At 41.1% G+C, this 23469-nt stretch overlaps 1 protein-coding gene across 1 annotated transcript; it reads left to right on the top strand.

Annotated features, from left to right (window-relative positions):
• Positions 1–5737: 5737 nt before the first annotated feature.
• Positions 5738–16937, top strand: znf622 (zinc finger protein 622). Its single transcript, XM_086272029.1, has 7 exons — positions 5738–5891; positions 6620–7208; positions 7385–7669; positions 7845–8007; positions 8150–8265; positions 9250–9393; positions 15829–16937. The coding sequence occupies exons 2-7, from the start codon at positions 6626–6628 to the stop codon at positions 15960–15962; spliced, it is 1425 nt and encodes a 474-aa protein (XP_086128155.1). The 5' UTR covers positions 5738–5891; positions 6620–6625; the 3' UTR covers positions 15963–16937.
• The last annotated feature ends 6532 nt before the right edge of the window (positions 16938–23469 follow it).

Below are 23469 nucleotides of genomic sequence, written 5' to 3'. Positions count from 1 at the left end.
AGAAAGGTGTATTAAGGGAGCATCGCATGCCCCATGCCTTCAACACTCTCTGACCAACTCAAAATCTTGTGAAACATTTACATGGTAAATTTTACTTCATTCCCCCCACTTCATACCCGGGGGGTGTTAACCCTTTAATTGACTCGTTCGGTCTTAAGGCACATGCTAGTGGCTCCATCGCCAGTATAAACAAAATAGGGGACAAAGGACATCCCTGTCGTACTCCAGACTTTCCTCCGACCGTAGCGGTGAGTGTTCCATTTACGACAACCACACTACTACAACTATTATATAACACCTGGATCCATCTCCTAAACCCCTCCCCAAAACCTAAATTATTAAGGACTTTCATCAAAAAAGTATGGTTAACGTTATCAAAGGCTTTTTCCAGATCTATTCCTAGACAACAAAGGGGAATGTTCCGCTCTTGAACTATCCCTTATGACAGCCAAGCCGTCTGTCATCTTACGTCCTAATATCCCACGTTTGCCCTACTCCAATTAGCTTAAGTATAACTGATTGCAACCAGAAAAATAAAGCTTTAGTAGATATTAAAATTTTAGCTAAAGCTTGATTTTTCTCACTATTCCATTACGTAGGTAAGACAAACATTTCCCTACTCAAACCTATAATGCTATTCTTTACTAGCAATAAAAACTCTAAGGTGTAGTCAACACATATCACAATACTAAATCCATTTTGCTATAAACACACTCTAAAATCAACTTTAATAAGTGACAAGGATTCTCCTCCTTCTTCACCTGGTCTCTTCCGGTGACCTCAGACTAACTAGGAAACTTGTACTGGAAATTTCTTTATTTTTATGTATTGATCACATATTTTAATTACATCACTTTAGTATGGCAAAATCACTCCTGACACCTCTTTGTATACATGCATGTGAAATGTTCTCACAAGTGGGCCTCAGGTTTTATTACACCTCACAGAGGTGTAGACTTGAAGATCTCCAGAACATCCTGCTTTTAGGGAGGTGACGGGTGGTCGTAACTTTTCTTAGAGTGGGAGAGGGGCAAGGATGAGCTGGATTGAAGGCATAGAGCTATATGATGTGCTGTGGAATGTTCTTTGTTTGAGAGTGCTCTGGGAAGGTATAAAATGGTTCAGGGCGGTGTCCTTCTTCAGAAAATTGTTTGGTGTTTGGTCTGAACATTCTCTCCACTGCAGTGTTTTCTTTTTTTAATAAACCTCACTTCAAAGATAACCCTGGTTGTTGAAGTTTATTCAAGATTTTCTATAACAAACTATAAATACAGGAAGTGACGCTGCATTTCCTCCTTTCGATCCTTGAACACAGGTATGTAAGGTGAGGGTTTTTCAAAGTGTTTGTTGAATTGGCACAGGCAGAAGAGTTGGATGAGGCCGGAGACTTGTATCACATTCCTTAAACACTTCAAGCTGTAAGCTAATGATAGTTATATAAGAACAGATGCTGCTGGTGCAATAAGCTGTACATTTTACGTCCAATGGATGCATGATCTGATTAGTTGACTAATCACAAAAATAATCAGTGACTAGTCGACTATCAAAATAATCGTTTTGGGCAGCCATGTATTCTTCCCACACACCTTTGTGATTTGAGGAAAATCAACCCTAAAACTACAGCACACATTTTACATTATCTGCATTCAGATGGGGTGGGTGTTAGTCTGCTTGTGCTAACTGGGATATCAGTGTTTAAATTGGTCTGTTCAGGCACAGCAGGAGGAGTCAGAGGGTGCAGCATCCCCGGTTGAAAAGATGGTCTCTCAAACTGATGGTTCACAATCCTTTTATTGAACACACCGTAAGAGCTACAACATACAGAATAAAAGACTATTAGTAAATCAAACAGTGTATTACCTTTAACCTTTTGACTTACTCATTAATCACAAAGTAATTATCTTTACCTTACATAACATATAACAGTGAAACAAATTTAGCATATAAGTGAAATCGTTGCATCGCTGCCTAAACATGACGAGGTACGTTAGCGCCCTCTAGTGGGTGAAAACTTAGCCTTTATCCTTAGTAGCGGTCAGCAGCTATATGCTCCGTAAAACAACAAGGTACATATCCACAGGACAAACTTTGTTACGAACCTTGTTCCCTCATCAACCAGGTGCTAAGAAACTGCTTTCAACTCAGTGTTGCACCTTAATAGCCGTTCTTTTCCCCATTCCCGTCCATTAACCATATAGCATAACTCGCGCTTCTGCTATTTGGTTTACGCCACTTGATTTACGGCACCTTGTAGCTCTGTGACTTTCAAAATAAAAGCACCCACTGGGTCCAACAATATAATAGTAACTCATAACTTTACAAAACACTTTACAAAATATTAATGAGGTCATTTACAGAGGGTTCAGAGTCTGTTACCCCAGTAAGTGACTCAGAGCTTAAGTTGACCTTTTTCTGGAACCAAAAAGAAAATGTACTTGCTTGACCTTTATGTAATTAATGGCTCTGAAATTATGCCTGTGTATGAATAGAAATTTATACACAATGACACACACATCATGTTTTTAAGTAGTGTGTGAGGCAGTAGAGTATGAGCTGTAGTACTGAGCTTATATTCATAAACAATAACTGTAGACAAGTTAAATAATTCTTTAAATGCGATAAATATCAAAAGAATGATTGTATCATCAGTACTTCTACCATCATTATATGCAAAGAGCAGGAATGCACTCAAAATGTTCATTATTACTGAACAATAATTGGCAAAGGAATAACTGAACCCTATTTATTTATTTAAACTCTGGTCATAGCATTTGAATTAGTTAGTAATCAACTGTTTGTTAAATCACGTTTTGCTATTAGTAACAGACTTTTACTCTCATGAATACAATCTCCACAATCAAACATTTATAGAAATTTTATGAAGAACATAGTATCGTCAAGCCTTAAAGAAGCTGATGGTGAACAGAAAATGAGTCAAGTCACACACGTTGTATAAATTCCTTCCTCTTCTTCTTGCCCTCCTCTTGCCAGTACCACTTGTATGAAATCACATTTATGTAAGTATCATATAAGATATAAAATGCCCATTTGATGGGCATCCCAGAAAGTTGATTCTGTTCATCTGGACGTCCTGGGTTATTGACTCAGTTTTTGAGTTTATTTTGAACTTGTGATTAATTTCCTTGGAATTAAGAGATAATTTATGTGCTTCCTGAGTATCTTACTTTCTAGTGCCTCTGAGTTTGGTATTTATAATTCTTGATTTCTTGTTTTGTTATGTTGGTTCCCCTTCCATGTCTAGTCTGCTCTAGTTTTGTCTCTGTGTTTGGTCTTTATCTCTGTTCTTGTTTACCTTCAGTCTCCCCAGTTTGTCATAGCTCCATGTCCATTTGTCCCCAGTCCTAGTGTAAAGTTCTCATGTCATTGTATGAGTCTTGGTGTGCACGTGTTACTTCCATGCCACCTCCTGGGAAGAGCTGAGGAGAGTCCCAGATGAGGGGTCACCCAGTAGCCACAGAGCAGAAGCCAGAGGGGGCTGGACAGGCGTGCCCGCCGGCTCTGCTGGCAGCCAGCTGTGCCAGAGTGAACCGAGCCGCAGGCCCAGAGGCCGAAGGCCCGAGGGCCCCCTACACCCCGGAAGAGGCCTGACCGAAATCTCTTAAAACACCGGGCCCCTCCCCTACCTTCACTGTGTGCTCATGCACCTAGCACAACAGAGTTTAATGTGGAAGAAGTAGCTGAAAAATTAAGAAAAAAACCCCTAAAAAAATAAATGCAAATGTGTCAAATGAACCAACTGTCAATAATAGTATTCATAACAATAAGCCTTTGTAGTCAGAGGACGCTGCTGTTGCTAGTACCAGCCGTGGAAAAGTACAGGGGGACGGATTAGTATCAACATTGTGTTGATACTGTGTTGGTGTTTGGCTCAATAGCGCCATCTGCAGGATTAAAAAAACATTGATGCAATCTTAATAAAGAATGTGGAGAGACTGAACTTCAATCTGACTACTGGACATCAAATGAGTGATGAATGGTCCTGTTTAAATAACCAGCTAATGATGCCAAATGAACAAAAGAAAAGTGTCTATTTTTTGTTCACTGCGTGGTACGGCAGCACTACTGCACTACTGCTGTGGACCGCAAACGCCTACAGAGAGTGATAACAACCGCGGAGAAGATCATCAGGACTCTGCTGATCTCTCTGCAGAGCATCTACCATCGCAGAGTCCAGAGGAGAGCTGCCTCCATCCTCAAAGACGCCACACACCCCCAACACAGACTGTTCACACTTCTCCTTCTGCAGACGAAGCTTCAGAAGTGTGAAATCCAGAACATCCAGACTCAACAACTCATTCTTTCCCACTGCTATCAGGCTTCTGAACAGCTGATCTATTTTTGAACAGTAATAATAATTTTTTGCACATCAGGCCATCCTGCATATTAAGCTCATAACTCTTTTGCACACATCTCTGTTTCACAGTTCAATATTCTCTTCTTTTTTGTCTTAATTTATTTATTTGTACTATTTGTATTTTAAATCACTTTTATTGTCACATCACATGTGCAGGTACATTGGTACAGCACATGTGAGTGATGTTTTTTATTTTTTTATTTATGTTTTTTATGTTCTATTTCTATTGTATATTAATTGGCATCTGTGTGTGGACAGCAAAGAAAGAATTTCGTTGCACAGAAAAATGCCTTTTTTTCTTTGGACACCTGACAATAAACACTTAGAATCTTAAAGCAAAACTCGGGGAAGCAGAGGCATATGAAAAGTAAGTAAAACAAGATGTCCATAACTGAGGCTCTAGAAACTGCCAGGGTGGCTGTAGCTCAGGTGGCAGAGCAGGTCAGCCACTAATCAGAAGGTCGGTGGTTCGATCCCAGGCTGCATCCTGGCTGCATGCCAAATATCCTTGGGCAAGATACTAACCCCATGTTTGCCTACTGGTGGTGGTCAGAGGGCCCGGTGGCGCCTGTGTCCGGCAGCCTCTGTCAGTGCGCCCCAGGGCAGCTGTGGCTACAATGTAGCTTGCTATCGCCAGTGTGTGAATGGGTGAATCACTGAATGTAGTGTAAAGCGCTTTGGGGTCCTATGGACTAGAAAAGCACTATACAAATGCAGGCCATTTACCATTACCAAACAAAGACAGCTCTGGGAACTATAGTAGTAATATACGACGGAAGCAGAGGCCAAGAAAATAAATGGCCTGTTTGGATCCATTCAGTGTGTACACTCAGCTACAAGGGAAAAATGTCACAAGGGCAGACCAGAGGGAATAACAATCAGGATGCAAGATACCTCCAGAAGATAAGACAGGTGTTGAGAGCAGTGGGAATAAAATCCAACAGTTCAAGCCTATACCCTTTCAGTTTATCACCCAGGTTAAACTGATTACCATCACAGATCTGACTTAAAAACAAAACCAAAAAATCTGCCCACAGTTAGTGGTTAGCACTATGGCCTCACAGCAAGAATATTTGGGGTTTACGTTGTTTAAATCCACCAGCTGGCCACGTGTCTGCGTGGGTACTCCTGCTTAATCCAAACGTCCAAAGACATGTCTGTGTCTCTTTATATGTCTCTCTCTATATATATATATTTAGCTCTCAAGTTGTTTTTCCTCTTTTTTAAAAATTTTTTTTTTTAACGGCTAGCCTTTGTTTTACTTGAGTTTCAGTTCACAATAAAAGCTTTTTGTTGTGAAAGATTAGCCATCCTTGTATAACAGGAACCGTTTTATACACGGTAGGTGGCAGTGATGCGCCAGATCAGAAAAAAATCCCACCACGAAAAGGAAGTTCAAAGTTCACCAGGAAGTCATCCTCGTGTTTTTGTGGTGTAGTTACGGCATTGAGACAGGTGCGCACATACCAGAAAGTGGTTAAAACACCTTTTTCGGAGAAGTCATCTCATTGAACAGGTGAGTAAATATTGGTGGAGAGTCGGTGGTGGTAATGTGCTGCTGTCGTCACCGTTACAAACGTATGATTTTAGCTGCTGTTAGCTTCAGTGTTTGCGGTGAAATGCGTGAAATTTCCGAGCTGGTTTCTGCCCAGTACGTTTATTTCGGAACAGCGCAGCGCCACCGTGTAAACACTGAATGTTGTAGCAGCTATTTTAGATTCAGTGTGCGTGTAGTATCGTTAATAATCTGCGTGGTTAGGTAAACACGTGACTTCACAACGCTAGCCGGCTAATGGCTAGCTCCGTATGCTAACCCTCCTAGCTAACATCCATATACAGACGGGTCATTAAAAATAATGACGTCATCACGTGTCTGAAAAGGAAATGTATAAACATTACACGTGGTTTTCTTTTTTTTAAAAATATGCATTTTATGGTTGTCACATAAAACAACGGTGAATGTTTGTACGTGAAAACGTCGTTTTTTCAGTTAATCTTGCATTTAAAATTCAGATTTTAAGGGCTAATTTTAATGGTATCGTTAAGAAGCATCAGAAAGGGCAAACAAAATAAAACATTTAACAAACTAGACATAACCAACTCCAGAGAACCAACTTTCTTTTAAATAAAATTGTTTACGGCTAAACATCTCTACATTGAGATGCCTGTGATTTTTTTTTTGTTGTTGTTTTTTTGGGGTTTTTTTGTGCTATATGCTGAAAGTAAACCTACTTGAATCCCCAGGTTCCCATGGCCTCATATACTTGCATCAGCTGCCGAGTAGCTTTCGCAGATGGTGAGGTGCAGCGTGCACACTATAAAACAGACTGGCATCGGTACAACTTGAAGCGGAAGGTGGCCGACATGCCCCCCGTCACTGCTGAAAACTTCCAGGAACGTGTCCTCGCTCAGAGGGCCGCTGCTGACCAGCAGCTGACCGATGCATCAGCCACTGAGTACTGCACCATCTGCAACAAGAAGTTCTCCAGCGCCAATGCTTACCAGAACCACCTGCAGTCCCACAAACACCAACAGGCCGAAAAGCAGACCCTTCTCGCTGCCCAGAGGAGAGTGGAGAAGATGAATGAGAAGAACCTGGAGAAGGGGCTTAGTGATGAAAAGGTGGATAATGACGCAAGGAATAAGGCCCTGCAACAGGCGCTGAAAGAACAGCAGAGATCAAGCCCTGCCAAGCAAGACCATGCACAGACCTCACAAGGAGCAACAAAGCAGAGGACTGAGAAGCTGGATAAACCTCCCAGGATGATGTGGCTGGAGGAGCAAGCCAAGAGGCGAGAAAGAGAAGAAGGTGGCACAGCTGGTGAAGGTGAAGGTGAGCAGATTAAATGAAATAAAAAGCATTTCTCAACTGTCTGAATGTCCTGCCGCACCCACAGAACATTATAAACTGAACGTTGACATCAACACTTGCACTAAATTTAGAGGGGAAAAAGCAGTGAAAATGTCATGTTGTCTTAGTTTGAATGTATTTCCATAAAAATGTTGCAGAAGACTGGGAGGATGTAGATGAAGATGATGAGGGCGATGATGGTGATGAGATGGAGGCAGATGATGAAGAGGAGGTGATGGATCAGGAGGAGGGAGAGTCCACCGCTCTGTCTGACACCCAACCTCCCGCTCTACCCGGCTCCATCCCTGTCACTGACTGCTTGTTCTGTTCCCACCACTCCAAGTCCCTCATGAAGAACGTCACACACATGACCAAAGTCCACAGTTTCTTCATCCCTGATGTGGAGTTCCTCGTAGATCTGAAGGGCCTCATCCGTTACCTCGGTGAGTTTTGACTGTAAAATTGCAGCAGCAAGGCTTGTATTAATATAATGGTGTAGTTACAGAAAGATGTGGTCAGGATTATCACATACATAAAAAATAAAACATTCTTTTGCACATGAATGTTTTTTTTTTCTTTTGTGCTCTAACAATTTTTTAAAATTTATTTGTTTTACAGGAGAAAAAGTCGGTGCTGGGAACGTGTGCTTATGGTGTAACGAAAAGGGGCGTTCATTTTACTCATCAGAAGCAGTACAGAGTCACATGTTAGACAAAAGCCACTGTAAGCTCTTCACAGATGGCGATGCCGCCCTGGAGTTTGCAGACTTCTATGACTTCAGGTAATAAAGACTTTTAACCAGAGCCTCTCTTTAATGTTTAGCAAATAGGGTCCTTTTTTGTTTAGTGGGAATGGATATAATGCATCTTGCTTCGTTAAACCCATCAAAGGCTCATTGATTTTCACTTTTCTTTTGCCAACAGGAATAGTTACCCTGACAGAAAAGAGGGGGAGGATGCTGAAATGGATGATGAAGAGTTGGCTGATGACAAGAACCTGGAATATGACGACGAGACGATGGAGCTGATGCTCCCTTCAGGTGACTTGAAATGAGATTAGTTTTTATAATTGGAAATCCTGGTCAAGTCTTAAATGTATGTAAAGGAATTATATGAATGCTTGCTCTATAAGCCATAACTCTAAACTTTTCATAGCTAACATAAAAATCGGCACCGATTTGGTTTTTAGTTGGTAATGGGTCACATAGATTCAGACCGCAATGCTGATTGTCCAAATTTAGATATATGCTGTGGTGTATTAACAACAACAACCTGTAAAATAATCACATATAAACAATAATTAATATTTGTAGTCCTTTTGGTCAGGAATGTTGAAATAAATTAATTTGCAAGACTCCACCATTGATTTTTTTTGATAGTTTGCTCCGTCTGAAGAATGAAAGTTACTTTCAGTTAACAAGCTGTTGGAATTTGGGGGTTTTAGTAAGAGAAGAACACAAGAAAGATGTGATAAATTCAGATGATTCCAAAATTAAGGAATTAAGGCACATTCTGTAGTTTTAATGATATCTAGTCCTATGAAAATATAACCTGTTCAGACCAACTGCATCAGCTCATAATATCAATAATTTCATAATCATCCCTGTCTGAAATGCTGTGTACATTCTAAATTTACAAATTTGGAACCTATTAAAAACAACAGGCAACATCTTAATGGGTTTAGTAAATTTGGAAAATAATACATATAAGTATGTATTAACTTTGCCGTTTTTGTTGGGATTTTTTGGATAGTAAAAATATTAAATAACTATTACTAAAATCAATGAAAGGGTGAGCCACCAGCAGTACATTTGGATAACTGCTTACTCACTGCTGGCCTCTTCTATTTCCTGTTGATCTTATCTTAAGAAGAAAAATAATTAGCACTTTATCGTTGTCTGATTTGCCTTGTCCGACTGGAAAAACATGGCAGAATTGATTGCTGCTGCAGAACTGCTGAGCAAGTCTTTCTTTAGATTTCTCTGTTGTAACAGAATCCATGTCTTTGCTGTGTGTTTCTTCAGGTGCTAAGATTGGCCACCGCTCTCTTATGAGGTACTACAAACAGCGGTTCGGAGCCCAGCGAGCGGTGGTTCTGACCCACAATAAGAACGCCGTTGGCAGAGTGCTCCGGCAGTACAAATCCCTCGGCTGGGGAGGAGATACAGGTAAGAGTCAGTAAACACTCGTCAAAAAGCATGATATCATTTAGTTAGTAAGTTTTGTCGCAGCTCAATTTATGAATCACTTTTATGACTTTATGACAGTGCAGCCTGCTTGTTCAGCAATGAGTTGTCGACCCTGTTTCCATGTCAAAGCCTTTACTGTGTTAGCTTAGGCTTGTTACTCCTCCACATGCTGCGTAGACTGTGTGCGCCGTTCAGCAGTCATTCTACCCTTGGAGACCATTACTGTTAGCACTATTCTTTTGTAGCAAGCTGAGCTACAAGATGATGATGAAGATGATGGTTAATCAATGATGTTACTATGTCTTAAAAATGCAATAGAAGAAAATAATGATTCTAAGTGTTAAGAGGTTTAGAAAAAGATGTGGCTGTGGAAAGGTTTTTAATAAGAAACATGATTTTCTATAGTGCAGAGCTGAATTTCCTCTGTTTATCCAATCATCTTTGAGGATCTTAGTCCAGATCATTATTCATTGTTGTATCGCTATGCTACAGCCTGCAGCATTATGATTTTCAGTTATTAATCCTTCCTCAATTCTTGTAAATAATACCCAGAAACTCCTGGGAGCTTCATTATTCAGCTGCTGTTGGTGATAAAGGTCAATAATAATAATAATTCCATTTATATAGCCCGATTAAAAACAGAGAGCCAAACAACACACAGCTATACAATAGAATACAATACAATTTTATATAGCACATTAAAACCAGAGGTATGCCAAAGTGCTTCACAGAACCAATTAAGAGCAATAACAGATACAAATACAATTAAAGCTGCAAGCAGCGTTACGATTATTGACAAATGGCATAACAAACATTTCCGAGCTCGAGTCTCATCATGCCTGCGACCTTTGGGAGAGATTGGACTTTGTGTTTTTGAGTGACAGCAGATTACTGCTCTTTGGCGAGTGTTTGAAACTCCACGTGTCGCATGACCACCCCGTTTCCCTGAACGTAAAAAGCTTTGCAATTTAACATCACAAAGGTCTTTAGATTCCACGCACTGGAGATCGCGTCAATCTGACGAAATCCCTTGAAGGAGTTCGTCAAAATACAGAGCCTGAAAAGAGGGGAAATGTCCCCAAAATGACACATTAATTTTAAAATGGCTGACTTCCTGTTGGATTTGGGATATTGCTCCAAGAGACTTTTTTGTACATCTTGATATCTTCCATAAGCTTACCAGGTTTCAGACTCGTAGATGAAACACAGAGCAGGGGCTGATGTTTTGACATTTTGTAGGGGGTGCTGTTCAGTTTTGCGCTATTCAATGAAAATGATCACAAAACAAGAGCTTTCATGACATTGGAGCTGTGTGCCAAATTTCAAGACTTTTTGAACTTTCCAAGCCCACTTCATCTTTCATGGTGAACAGCGTTGCCACCAGGGTGTGCCGTTCAGTTTAAAGTCACAATTTTCGCACTGAAGCATCATGAGGGACTGATGGTGATATTCATCGCTTTTGAGGTGGCCACGACGAATCTGTGAAAATCAGTACAACAAAGTGTAAGACATGACATTTCCTGTTCCAACTAGGTGGCGCTCTGCGTATTCCTGACAATGGGCATATCAATCTGTTCAGGGCGGGTCTGGCATCATGTCTGTAAAGTCTGGTACTGATCAGACTGGATTTCATTGAGTTATACTAATTTGTTTCTTCATGGTGAGACATGAAAATTCGCCATGCTGCTGGGGTCACACCCTTTTGCGAAAACTCACAGCTTTCACTGTAACCCAAGACCAACTCCTTAATGCTTTCCTGGAGAATTTTGAGGTTGCAGATGTCACCCATCACAATACTGTATCCCAAAGTGTAAAACATGACATTTCCTGTTCCCAAAAGGTGGCGCTCTCCCCGATGTCAAATGTGGCAGTTGAAATATGTTCAGGGGTGGAGCTTTATCATATGTGTGCTCTTTGGTCCAGATCGGACAATGTATGACAGAGTGAGAGGCAATAAGATTTTCATGGCGAGTCATCGAAATTCGCCATGGCGCCACGGCCTCACCGTATCCCGAAAACTCAAAATCTCCGCAATTTAACATGGCCCAGGTGTGTAGTTGACACTGACCAAAGATGAAGTTTATGCAATCAAATCCCAAGGAGGAGTTCGCAGAAGTTCGAGGCATGGAAATGGCAAAATTAGAGCCAAAATGTCACCTTCACTTTTAAATTGCGGACTTCCTGTTGGGTTTGCGTCAATGGGCCCAGTGACTTTTTTGTTCGTCTCGGAATGATACAAACGTGTGCCAGATTTCATACATGTAGCTCAAACGATGTGTTCGTAGGGCTGCATTTAACAACGCATAAGTGGCGCTCTAGAGCCATTTCCCAGTGCTCATATGTAAAACAATTAAAATACGAAATTTTTCACCAGACCTGATGCATGTGCAAAATTTCACGAGTTTTTGAGCCCTCAAAAAGGCGCTTGTTTTGCCTGAATAATAATAATAATAAGAAGAAGAAGAAACGGAGCAGATCCAATAGGGCCTTCGCATTCTCAGTGCTCGGGCCCTAAATGGCAATATATTTGCTAACAATAAATCGCAGAGCAGAAGATCAGTGTCAACACAACAAAAAAAACAAAAACGCCACCTTCTGGCACTATTTGGCAACTGAGCTTTACAGTTTAATTCTGAAATACGCTTTACTCCCCAAATTACTGAGCATTAATATGATTGCTTCCACTGATGTCAGTGCTTGGATGATTATCATTAGGCATCAAAGTTGGACTGGCTCTGCACCAGGACTTGTACTGAGCCAGTGGGAAAGGACTGCCAAAAGAAAAATTCATGCAAAGATTCCCCCCTTAAAACACAAATGGCGATGGACCGAGTAGGTGCCCAGTGGTTGTTATACAATCTAATATTTTGTTGGACCACCTTTAGCAATGCTGCAGACAGGCAGGCACACGGCCCCTACCCTCACTAACAGCTGAAGTAGTTGATGTTCACAACACTGAGCAACACTTTCCAAATGTATATGTATAGTTCTTATCCCAGTTGTAGTAGTTTAATTCTTTTTCTCAATTGTTTTCTTTGCTTGATGCAGACTATTAGTTTGAACCTTCTGAAACAGAATAATCTCTTTTCCACAATCATGGAATATGTCGTCCAACATGTTTTTTTTTTGTTTGGGGTTTTTTGGGGGGTTTTTTGTTTGTTTGTTTTTTAACCCTCCTGTTATGTTGCGGGTCAGATTGACCCAGAACAGAAGAGATGTCACACGTCATCTGCATCACTACAGAAAACAAAAAAAATAAAAATTATAAAAGAAAATTGTAAAATAATCAATGCCAGTGTTTCTGACACTTTTGGATGAGTAAATTTGCCCCGGGTCAAATTAACCCAGGACCATAAATGGTGTTCCAGGAAACCAACATAACAGGAGGGTTAAATGCAAAGCATCAGTTAGGATTGAAACATATTAGTCACTGTTAATTATGTGGTTCTTACTTATTTACTAAGTTAAACCCATTTGTAAACAGATTTGGTAGCTTTGCTTTGTTTGGCTGTCTTCTGTGGAACAAACTAGACTATTATGCACAGATAGGACCAACAACAGTGCTAGCTGTTTGAAGTTAAGCCACACATGCACAAATGATTAACTGCCATTATTTCAGTCATATAACATTTATATTAATGTATAAAATGTCAACCTTTTTTGGAGTGGTAAAGGCATTTAAAAAAACACTTTTGCTCAATATTTGCAGGGACATATTGAACAATTATTTAGCATCGAGACTAATTTTGGTAAGTTTCTTTTTTTTTTTTTTTTGCCTGTCCCGTTTGGCTCTTTTGCCATCAGAATTGTTGTCTAAAGGCAAAGAAAGATGCCCAACGGATTTACTTTACCAAATTGACCATCCCAGCCTTGCCATAATGGTCCATTTGATTCACCTTTTATTGTTTATTTTATTTTCACTTACTGAACATGGGACAGACTTGACTGGGGGAAAGAAGGGGAGAAAGAAAGAGGGAAAGAGAAACAGCTGAGAAGAGGGACGGGGGAGAAGGGCAAAAGACAAAAACCAACAGAATGAGCAGAAAAAGAAAAAAAAGAAGAAAAAAAGAAAAGAAAATGCATATATCAATCACCTGGGTCACCTGCTGAGAAAGAAAAAAGAAAACAAGCAGAAGAGAACAAGAGTAATAGAATAAACAACATCACAATGATATATGGGAATATGACAGTAAATACTAAATATTAAACATTATTGTGCAGCACATAAGATCAACAGAACACAGTGTGCTTTGAGGTAGGAGCCAAAAAGGGTGTAGTTTGTGAGTGTGATCACCCGTGTGTACACCTGTGAGCATGGACGCGCTTGTTTTTAAAAGGTTCCTTCATGTAATGATCTGCTAGAGGGTGTGGGGGGGCCACAGCCCCGTCCTCCAGGGCATGAAGCAGGTATGGAGGAGATCAAAACTCCAGACATCCAGAGGCCCCCAGAACACAAGAGACCAAGGAAGACCAACAGAGGGGCAGCTGCGCCACTGTCCCAGAAAGAGCTGAGGAGAGTCCCAGATGAGGGCTCACTCAGCAGCCGCGGAGCAGAAGCCAGGGGGAGTTGCAGTGACGCGCCCGTGAGCTCCGCCGGCAGCCAGCCGTGCCTGAGTGACCGAGCCCCAGGCCGAGAGGCCGGGGGCACCCCACCTCCGAAGTGTCCCGAGCAAGCCCCAGGCTCCAGGCCCCGATAAGCGGCCGCCAAGGAGTGAGCCGGTGTGTACCTGGACGCCCATCCCCGGACACAAAGAGCCACCAACGCACCGATGTCTGAGGGAGTCCGCCACTGGCAGGGGAAGTGGTGGTAGGGGGAGATAGGCCTCCATACCTTGGAGGGCCTAAGATGTCCCCAGAGAGGTGGCGCCTGACACCCAACCTGACATATAGACACAGACATACAGGCACACACAGATACAAACATCCATTCCCACCCTCATGCTCTCATATGCACTTACTCCACACTCAACCAACGTGGAGACAGACATAAAGAGACGCTGTACACACGATCACGCTCCCCAAGCGTACTCTAAGCCCCGGGTCTAGGTACCCTTGCCCCTGGAGGGGGGGGAACTGCACCCAGACCCAGGTGGTGTTACCCTTTTCCCTGCGGTGGGGGGAGGCAGACCGCCCCGACTCCGCAGCAGCAGGGAGGCCCCACACTCCAGACCGCAGTCGGACGGCCAACTCCTCCTCCTAGCCCCCCCGCTCCAGCAGGTCGCAGAGAATGGGGGTGAGAGAAGACTCCAAACCTCCCTCCACCCGCTCATTGTAGTGTTGATGCATGTGTGTTCTAAGGTGCATTTAAAACCCAGGAGGGCATGGAGCTACCTGCCAGAGAGCAGCAGGTAAGCGCATGGTCCCTCCTGCTGGCCCTCAATGTCTATGTGTATTTAACATTGAGAGGTGGGCAACGACGCCAGGGGTGGGGTGTACACCCTGATGGTACTTTGGATTCCGTGTATCGTGCCCACCCCCAAGATCCTATATGTATGTGTAATGAGAGTGTGAGTAATGTGAATGTCTAAGTTGTGGGATAAAATTGAGGCAGAGGCAGCCAGAAGGGGACGGGGGGGGGGGTAGCCTCCTCTGCACCCTGGTGACATACCCCTACTCCAAGGTGGGTGGTTGTGATGGAGTGGGAAGAGGGAGGCAGCTGGAGATGGGGAGGGAAGGAAGGGAGGGGCAAGTGACCCCTCCCTGGGGCCAGCTCCCCCCCGCTGACCCCAGTAGGCACCCCCATACTCCGCGACCCACCAGGGAAAGGGGGCCCAGGCCCATCCAGACCGGGGCCCAGCGCAGCAGCGCCTCCCGGCCCCACAGAGCCCAGGACAGTCCACCCAACCCCACCACAGAGAAAACTGCACCCACCCCACCATCCACTCTTCTTCCAGACTACATAAGACAATAAACACCCAGGCTGAGATCTTCCTCCACCTCTCCTGTATCTCCCCCTCCTGTAGAGAGATTTTGGTAAATTTCTAAGGAGTTCCACAGAGCATTGTTTGATGGCTTTAGATGTCGTTGGCTTTGCATGTTTCTCCTCTCTTTGCTGCACACTTTGGTGGCCCTGCTCCATGCAGCTCATCGCAGACTGTCCCATTTGGGCTGTTAAATAATGGCAACAATTTTTAGCTTTATTACTGTGGCCAGAAGGCGAACGTGTTACATTTTACTTGCAAATAATAATGAAAATGTATATTTTAAGACCAAAAAAATGGTCACAAGAATCACTTATGACAAAATGTTAGCTTTACTGTTTTAATTTAAATTTGTGTCATTTGCTGCTGTCTGTGGTCGATGTGACACCTTGTGCTCATTGTTTATCAAATTTTAACTGAGAAAACCTCTGCGATTTGATATTCTGACACACTGCTCACATGTTACTAACTCCCTCATCTTTCTGTCTCTTAGGTAACAGTGCCCTCAATCAGAAACAGAAAGACATGCAGTATGTACAGATGATGAAGTCCAAGTGGATGCTGAAGATGGGCATAAGCCACAACACCATCAAGCAGAAGCACTTCAGAGCCCAAGTTATGTTCTAAACTCGGACTGAATAACAGGACGGAGCTAAATGAGAAAAGGACTGGCAAGCTCTGAAGTTTAACATCTTCACTAACTCCAAGAAATCAGGCAGATGTCCTTGAACAGTGGTAGGAACAGAAATCGGGCTCGTCAAACGCACAGACTGTATGAAAAGGATGGATGTGGCCATTGTGTCACTCACTGGTTTGTGAAGTCTTGTTTTTAAGCCTCAAACACAGAAAATTGTCAGTCACACTTTTAAGCGAGATGTCATAAGTAATGTGTGGATTAGACCAGGAAACCAAAAGATACTACAGGGTTATACTCTGGATCCTTATTTATCACAGGGTAGCCAAGACCTCAAATTATGTTCTTCTTCATCAACTATTTTACTCTAAATACGACCAAGATTCCCAAAATTTAAAATGTTGTGTTAAATATGAGTTGAAACCAGTGAATGCTCATCAGAAAAGGTCATAGATAAAGTGAAAAAAATGCAGGTTTCAAGCATTTCTCCATTGGGTCCACCCATCTTTTGTGTACAGCCTATACTGAAAACCTGATTACAGTCATTCTTTGTTGCGTTTAAAGTAATGCACTAATGCCAGTTTTGAGGGTTGACGATTGCAGGGAATCTTTGATGTGGTAAATCTTTATCTTTGATCTTCGATAAAGCTTCTTGAATTTTTTTAGAGCCTTTAATTTACTTTGGTAAAAAAAATCATCTGTCATCTCTCAAATGCTGCTGTACAAAGTGCAGGTTCTCTGTAAATCTCCTTGAAATTGTGATAGAGATCCTGGAAGCTCTTATCGACTTCATTTTGAAAACGGCCTGTTTGAAAACAGATCAAGGACACGAATCACACTTATGAGTTCTTTTTGAAATTATATAAATCCTGTAAAAGCTACATTACATAAATGATAAGAAACTGTTTTAATACTTTGGACAAAACTTATTTAACTGATAGGATTTCATCTTTGTCGTTCAACATGATCGGAACCAATTCAACTAAATAAATGTTTGATATTTACCGCATACATCGCAGTCTTCCTGATGCAATGTTTCCTTACTTTTTATATTTTGTGTTTAAATAGAAAAAAACTGAATCTTTAAAATCAGCATTGTTTTGTTTGTGCTTAAATCAATCAACTCCTCATCCTTTCAACAATGTGACGATTGCTTCGCTTCCAACTAGATGAAACAGGCCCTTCATATGAGACATACAGTCAGGTGCATACGTTTTGTACAGTTACCACAGTGGATTTTGAAGCAAAAAAATATTTATAGTTGGGCAAAAGAATGATATATCGTGATAACGTCAGTCTGTCTGGAGGTTTCTTCGTCTTAATAGCGTTCTGTTTCTCTCACGTCCCTAATTGTTGTTCGGGGATCGTCTGATTGTTGGGGGTTTTCAATCTCAGAAATCGGGTATTTACATTGGAATATAAAGTGCCTTTCAGCCAAATGCTGATGTAAATGGACACTTATGCAACTTCAAAATAATTCTGTTCACCTAAATATTTTGAAGACAGCCTCTTAGGCCCAAGACTAGTCTCAAGATCAGAGCTTCTTCAACTGCAGGACGAGGACTTACGTGGTATCGTACAGGTGATTGCAATGTTGTGGTTGATGGATATACAAATATCATTAAGTCCAGTTCACAACAGTGGTTGAAGTTGGCAGTTATGACATATTTACTACCACATTTCTCTTCTTTGTTTCCCATTTATGTTTTTCTATCATTTTTAATTCACCACAGTCAGAGAAGCAACACCTCACTTCACAAGTATTTACTCTTATCAATGACACTTGGATGCTTGTTACTATATTTATTCTTTTTCATTTATGAGAAATTTGAAAACACTTTTTTTCCTCACTGTGACATTGCAATTTTCCTCCCATGATCACTCTGCTGCTTTCAGATACGTCAGATTTATCAATGACTCTGAGCCTCGTGCAGATGATGCAATCGAAAGCCGATTGGGCTTCGGCAGGATGCTGACCCACCGCACTGCCACATTAATGAGCTCAGTTACTCCATTTGTTTGTGGTGCTCCACTTTATCTTTGGCAGGCTCTCCACTTCCTTTCGTCGGCTGGGAGAGTGTTTGCGGCTCGATGGTTTCAGGGGTTTAGGGCTCTTTGCCCGTACAGCACACCACTGTTTGACATAGTCGACAGGAAAAGCAGAGGAGGAGGGGCCATGCAGACTGGCCGACGGCGAGAAGGAGACTAATTGATCAGGATGACGTGGAGAGGGATGGGGCAGATGGCTAAGAAGCGTTAGCACTGTGGAAGTCATTGGAGGAGGTGATGCTAACTAGACAGACTTCTTTCTGATGGTTGATACAGGTTGTTTTAGAAGCTGATGATATAGAACACTGTCTCATTGAACATTTTTGTGACAAATCTACCTCAGGGTGTTTTTGTGAAATTAAAATGGAATTAAATAAACCAAATTCATGTAAAGACCCCTCCTCCCAAACGAATTAGCAGCTTATTTTCATTAGGGGGTGTGTTTTTTGTTTCATCCGCTTAAAAATTGAGTGATTAAAGAGATTTGAATGATTGGATCATAGCTGGGCTTGATTATCTTCCCCCTCACTTTCATGGAAATAATTATTTTTAGTCATGCTGGCAGCATGGCTTCAGGACAGCAGTGTCCATCAGCCTGTCCACCAGTTTAGTCCAGACTGAGATATCTAAGATCATACTGGCACTAAATCTCATGCAGATATTATTTTTCCACAGAGGTTGAATCTGATCCACTTTCACAATTCACCGACGTTTCCCCTCGCACCATAGTGAGAGTAACATCTTTTGTTTTGAGTGAAATGTCTTTGGTATTGGATGGTGTTCCTTAATCTTTCTCACTCTCGGGATGAGTCGTAGAACGTAGCAATTATCTTTGAGATCAGGTCAGAATTTTTGTTTATCCAATAATTATTTCATAAATGGATATTTCTAATGATTCTCCCTTCAGTACCAACAGTGTTTCAGTTGATATAAAAGGTGACAATGAAAAAAAACCAACATACGGTGTCCTAATAGTGTGTTGGACCAGTACCTAACTCCATAACAGCTTCAAAGCTCCATTGGTTCCTCAAGTCTCTGGAACTTTAATCGATGGTGTACGCAGTTCTTCCAAATGATATTCTTTCATTCTGTATGTTTAAGTTGGAGAGCACTGTCGGGCACTCCCATCTGTGTTCAGATATGTTCACATTATGTTGATACTCAAACCCCATTGCTGGAGCCATTTTCATTTTGGATGAGACCCCTCCTATTAGAATAGAAATGTTTCATCACAGGATAAAAGATGATCACTCAGAATACCTTTGTATAGATTTGCACAAGAAAAGTGGAGCGAAAAGCATGCTAGCAAAATTCCCCTCCCAGCAAAGCAGAGTGACAAAATCCTCTCACTGTACCTTCACCTGAAATGATCACTGGTAAATGTAATCGTACTCGGAGCTAAACTCATAGACTTGCATAAAGGATGGATGTAGCCACCATTACATCCTCTACTGGTTGGGAATTTTTAGAGTTGGACCTGACAGTGAAACCGATGCCATCATTGGGTAACAATGTCTTGGCCACACTGTAAAACACTCAAGATGGAAAAACCTGACAAAAAAAAAAGGATTTCATATTGATCTCTTATATCTGATGTAAAATGCATCAGTCTATAATTTGTTTGGCATAACTGAAGCAGTTTATGAAAGTCTGACTTATCACAACTGTGGTTTTAAGACAAATTGAATTGATCCTTTTTGATTCTATGGATCGTAATTTGCAAAATAACCATATTGTATTAAATAGGACTTACTGTCTACAGTTCATTATGTGTTAAAAAGTGAAAAACTACAACAGGAGTGCTATGCTAGAGATGCTCCACCTAGCATCGTCTTCATAGCCTTTATTCTCCCACAAATCGTGACCATAGTAATAAAACATAAGTGCATTTATTAACCATTTAAAAGCTTATACTGAGGCTGCAGAATGGCTCTAAAAATAGTTTTGTCAATCAGAGGTCAGCTCAAGGCAAGAGTTTCGATTTCTGTCTATTTTAGATGCTATACGAGTCAGCTGTTAAATCCCTTGCAATACTTAAAACTGTCAAACTTTCTTTATTCATTTATGAATTTATTGCAGCTCTTCTGACTGAATCATAACTTTAATAACATTATTTTTCTTCTTTCTCCTCAAGACAGCAAAAGTGACTTTTTACAACCTGGCAACAAAAAGGATTTCATGCCTTGTGTCTGATATGGTGTATAACTCGTTTAGCTTAAGTAATTAATGAATTTCTGAATTATTAGAACTGCTGTTTTTAGACAAATTATAAAATATTTACAGACAAAACTAAAAATATGAAAGAAAATTTCAGTTTCTCTGTCTGAATTCATTAGGAAGATTGGCGCCGCCCCATCAGGCAGAAGGTTAAACTCAAAAGTAGATTCAGAGACGGCCTAAGTCACCACCCCTCCTAAACACAATGTGTTGAGAAGCAGTTCACCCGGCCCTCCCTGCTCTCAGCACGATCCCGGTCTCCCTCTGAGCCCTGGGGACCTGGTATTGATCGGTGTCTCGTAGGTAGTGATTGGACATGAGTGGATAATTTCCTTTGCTGCATTAGAGTCCATTACTGGCCTGCTCCCCGGAAAGCGATAGACATCCTCAAAAAAAAAAAAAATGAGAGAGAAGATTCTTCTTGGAAAAGCAGTCTCCGACAAATGATTCGCCAGCTGAGGCTCCTTGAACTTTATTATCAGGTCCATTTGGAGGATGATAATAGATACTGGGTAACAGCAAAGGAGGATCTGGCATTAACTGAGACGTTTTCTGTCGTTTTCTCAAGCCTGGGGGTGTTGCGTATGTTAAATAAGAAAAACAAAGATGAAATAAAGCTGATATATACAGACACAGAATTATATTCATTCAGAGAAAGAATCCCAGCTGAGTTTTAACCTTTACAGACTTCCTCCCACGGAGGCCGAGCAGGACTATTCTCAGCTTGAGAGTCTCTCTCAGAGCTCCTCGGGAGCGTTTGTTTTGCTGGGTGAATCATTACTCATTGCCACCGTGACATCCTTTGTTTCATTCTCCTGTTTCTTCTTACTCACTGGGATCCTTTTTCTTCACGTTCGAGTGGAAATTGTGAAGCAGCAAGGCTCTATATTTACTAAAAGAAAGAAAAAAAGAGGGGGGTGGGTAGCTGCTGAATGAGAAACATTGATATGCTGAATATGAACACAAATACACTCCCACAGGGGCATGAAACACAGAAAAAGAGCTTACACTGACAACTACTCTGGATTGTCATGCATGAAATTCCAACGAGCTTCTCCCATATGGAAAGTCTTTCCTTTTTTTGAAGAAATGGTTTTGATGACTTCTTCAAATTTCGTCCAGCTGGTTAGATATTAAAATGAGGTTCACATTTGAAAATGTCTGTTTTAAATAATGATGCATGTATGTATTTAAAGGTTTATTTAAAGCTTGTTATTTTTGCAGTAGTGGATTAAAACTGTTACACAGAAACGTATTGAAAAAGCTTGTGTCTCAGCCCAGGCTTCATCTGTGCTGTGGAAACTGAGCCAAAATATTTAAACTCCCCCTCGGAGGGCAGATATACTTGTAAGCAATAATGCAGATTGTAGACTAAGACCCCGTGTTCGATTTAAATCAATAACTGCCCTTTACAATTTATAAAGAGTTGTATCCTGCACAGAACAAATATCAAGTCATCTCCAAAACCATATCTAGAAACCAACTCATTTAACCCACCAGTCTCAGCTAACCTGAACTGGTTAAATTCTAGTAAAATACTTCAGCTTAACTTCATGACATTATTTGTGATTTGCTCAAATTTGATTTGAGGATATTTCTTTGCTGTTTGTTTTTAGCATGTAATTAAAGATAATTACACCACCCGCTCGTTATTTACATTTGTTTTAAGCTTAAAGCTTTATTAAAACTGCAAAATTTCTCAGTGTGTTGAAGGAAATGGGGTAAACCGTTAGGCATTACAGGGATCTGAAGCAGACATTAGATTTATTGCTCCTGTAACATCAGATACCCCATTGGTATCCTTTTCTATTCATTTCTAAGGAGGCTATCTTACCCCTCACCTGTATATAAATGGCATCCAGGGTCTACGTAAAGATCCATAAAACAAATACTTTTACTGTCATCACTGTGATCACCAGAGTGCAAGAACGTGTTAAAGAAGCCTGTGATACTAGTACAAGTTTTTCACATAACTGCATATAATTAACATTTGTCTCCCACAAACTCACAGAACCCAGCTTTAGTGGATCTATAAAATTAAAGGTAAAATAAAGTTTAAATGGCTTGTTTCAGGTAATAGATTAACTATAAATTACACAAAGCTACAATGCCAGAGTCCTAAGACTAGAAATAAGCAGCTGGAAACGAGTATAATAAGTCACATTTAACTTCTTGTTAACATACTGAAGTTTAACTTTAAGACCATTAGCTGGCTGTTAGAACACTTCTCCACGTGGCCCCAAAACAACCATCAAAAGACACTTTCCTATAATGGATACTCATGGAATAACTAATGAAATGACCTTACCCTGTCAAATGCTCCTTAAATGCAATCAGGACCTTTAAAACAAACACTGTGACTCTATCATCACCAGAACCCAAGATCAAGAAGTGAGAAAGATTAAAGAACACCATCCAAAGACATTTCACTCAAAGCAAAAAATGAAAATGACTTGTGCATAAATAACACTTACAACCACACCTTCTTTAGACTATTAATGGCTTCCTGTTGTTGCACCCCTAAATTCATTATCAGCCACTTTAAGATCAGGCTTCAGCCTCCTAGGAAACTGTAGCTCTGTTTCAGATAGTTTTTTGTGCTCTTGGCTCTGCATGCTGTTATTAAAAGGTTGTATCCTTAAAATTATGACACAGCTCTGCATGTGCAAAGTTTTCTGTTTGGGACAAGCAGCCAATAAGGAAAAAAACGTTGAGCATTAATTAACTTTACCTCATTAAAGCATTAACTCATAAGTTCCCTTTAAATGCTTCTTTTAGATTCATTTTGGATCGGTAAGATTATTAACCACACGTTCCAAGCAGAGGACACCGGAATTCACCATGAACCACCTTTAGAGAACCACAGGCTCAGCCCTCTACGACATTTAATAAGTCTATCATTTACAGGCTGAAGTTCCTCTTTAAGTTTCAGAAAGATTTTAACCACCACCACTGATAATGATGGCATTTGTAACCCAGCAGGTGACCCCTTTAACACAGGGAGGCTGCTGTGGGTCGCCACGTCTCAGCACATAAAATATTCTTTGTGGCAGGCGGGCGGACTGGCCAAGTTGCTGCTGCTGTGAGTATGATGCTTCTCATTTCTTTCTTACTGCTGGCTGTGCTGAAGTAGTGCCTGCCTGGGTCTGGAAACTTATGTCCTCCATCATATTAATGGGATAATAATATGATTGATTGGTCATCCCCCGGGGGAAATGGTCTTTTCTGCTTCCT

This window comes from Aulonocara sp. 'chitande type north' Nkhata Bay, linkage group LG18 (genome assembly GCF_057382095.1).
Source record: "Aulonocara sp. 'chitande type north' Nkhata Bay isolate Kocher_YH1m ecotype deep benthic linkage group LG18, A_spYH_male_GT1.1, whole genome shotgun sequence".
Lineage (NCBI taxonomy): Eukaryota > Metazoa > Chordata > Actinopteri > Cichliformes > Cichlidae > Aulonocara > Aulonocara sp. 'chitande type north' Nkhata Bay.
This window is presented reverse-complemented; position numbering and strand designations above follow the sequence as displayed.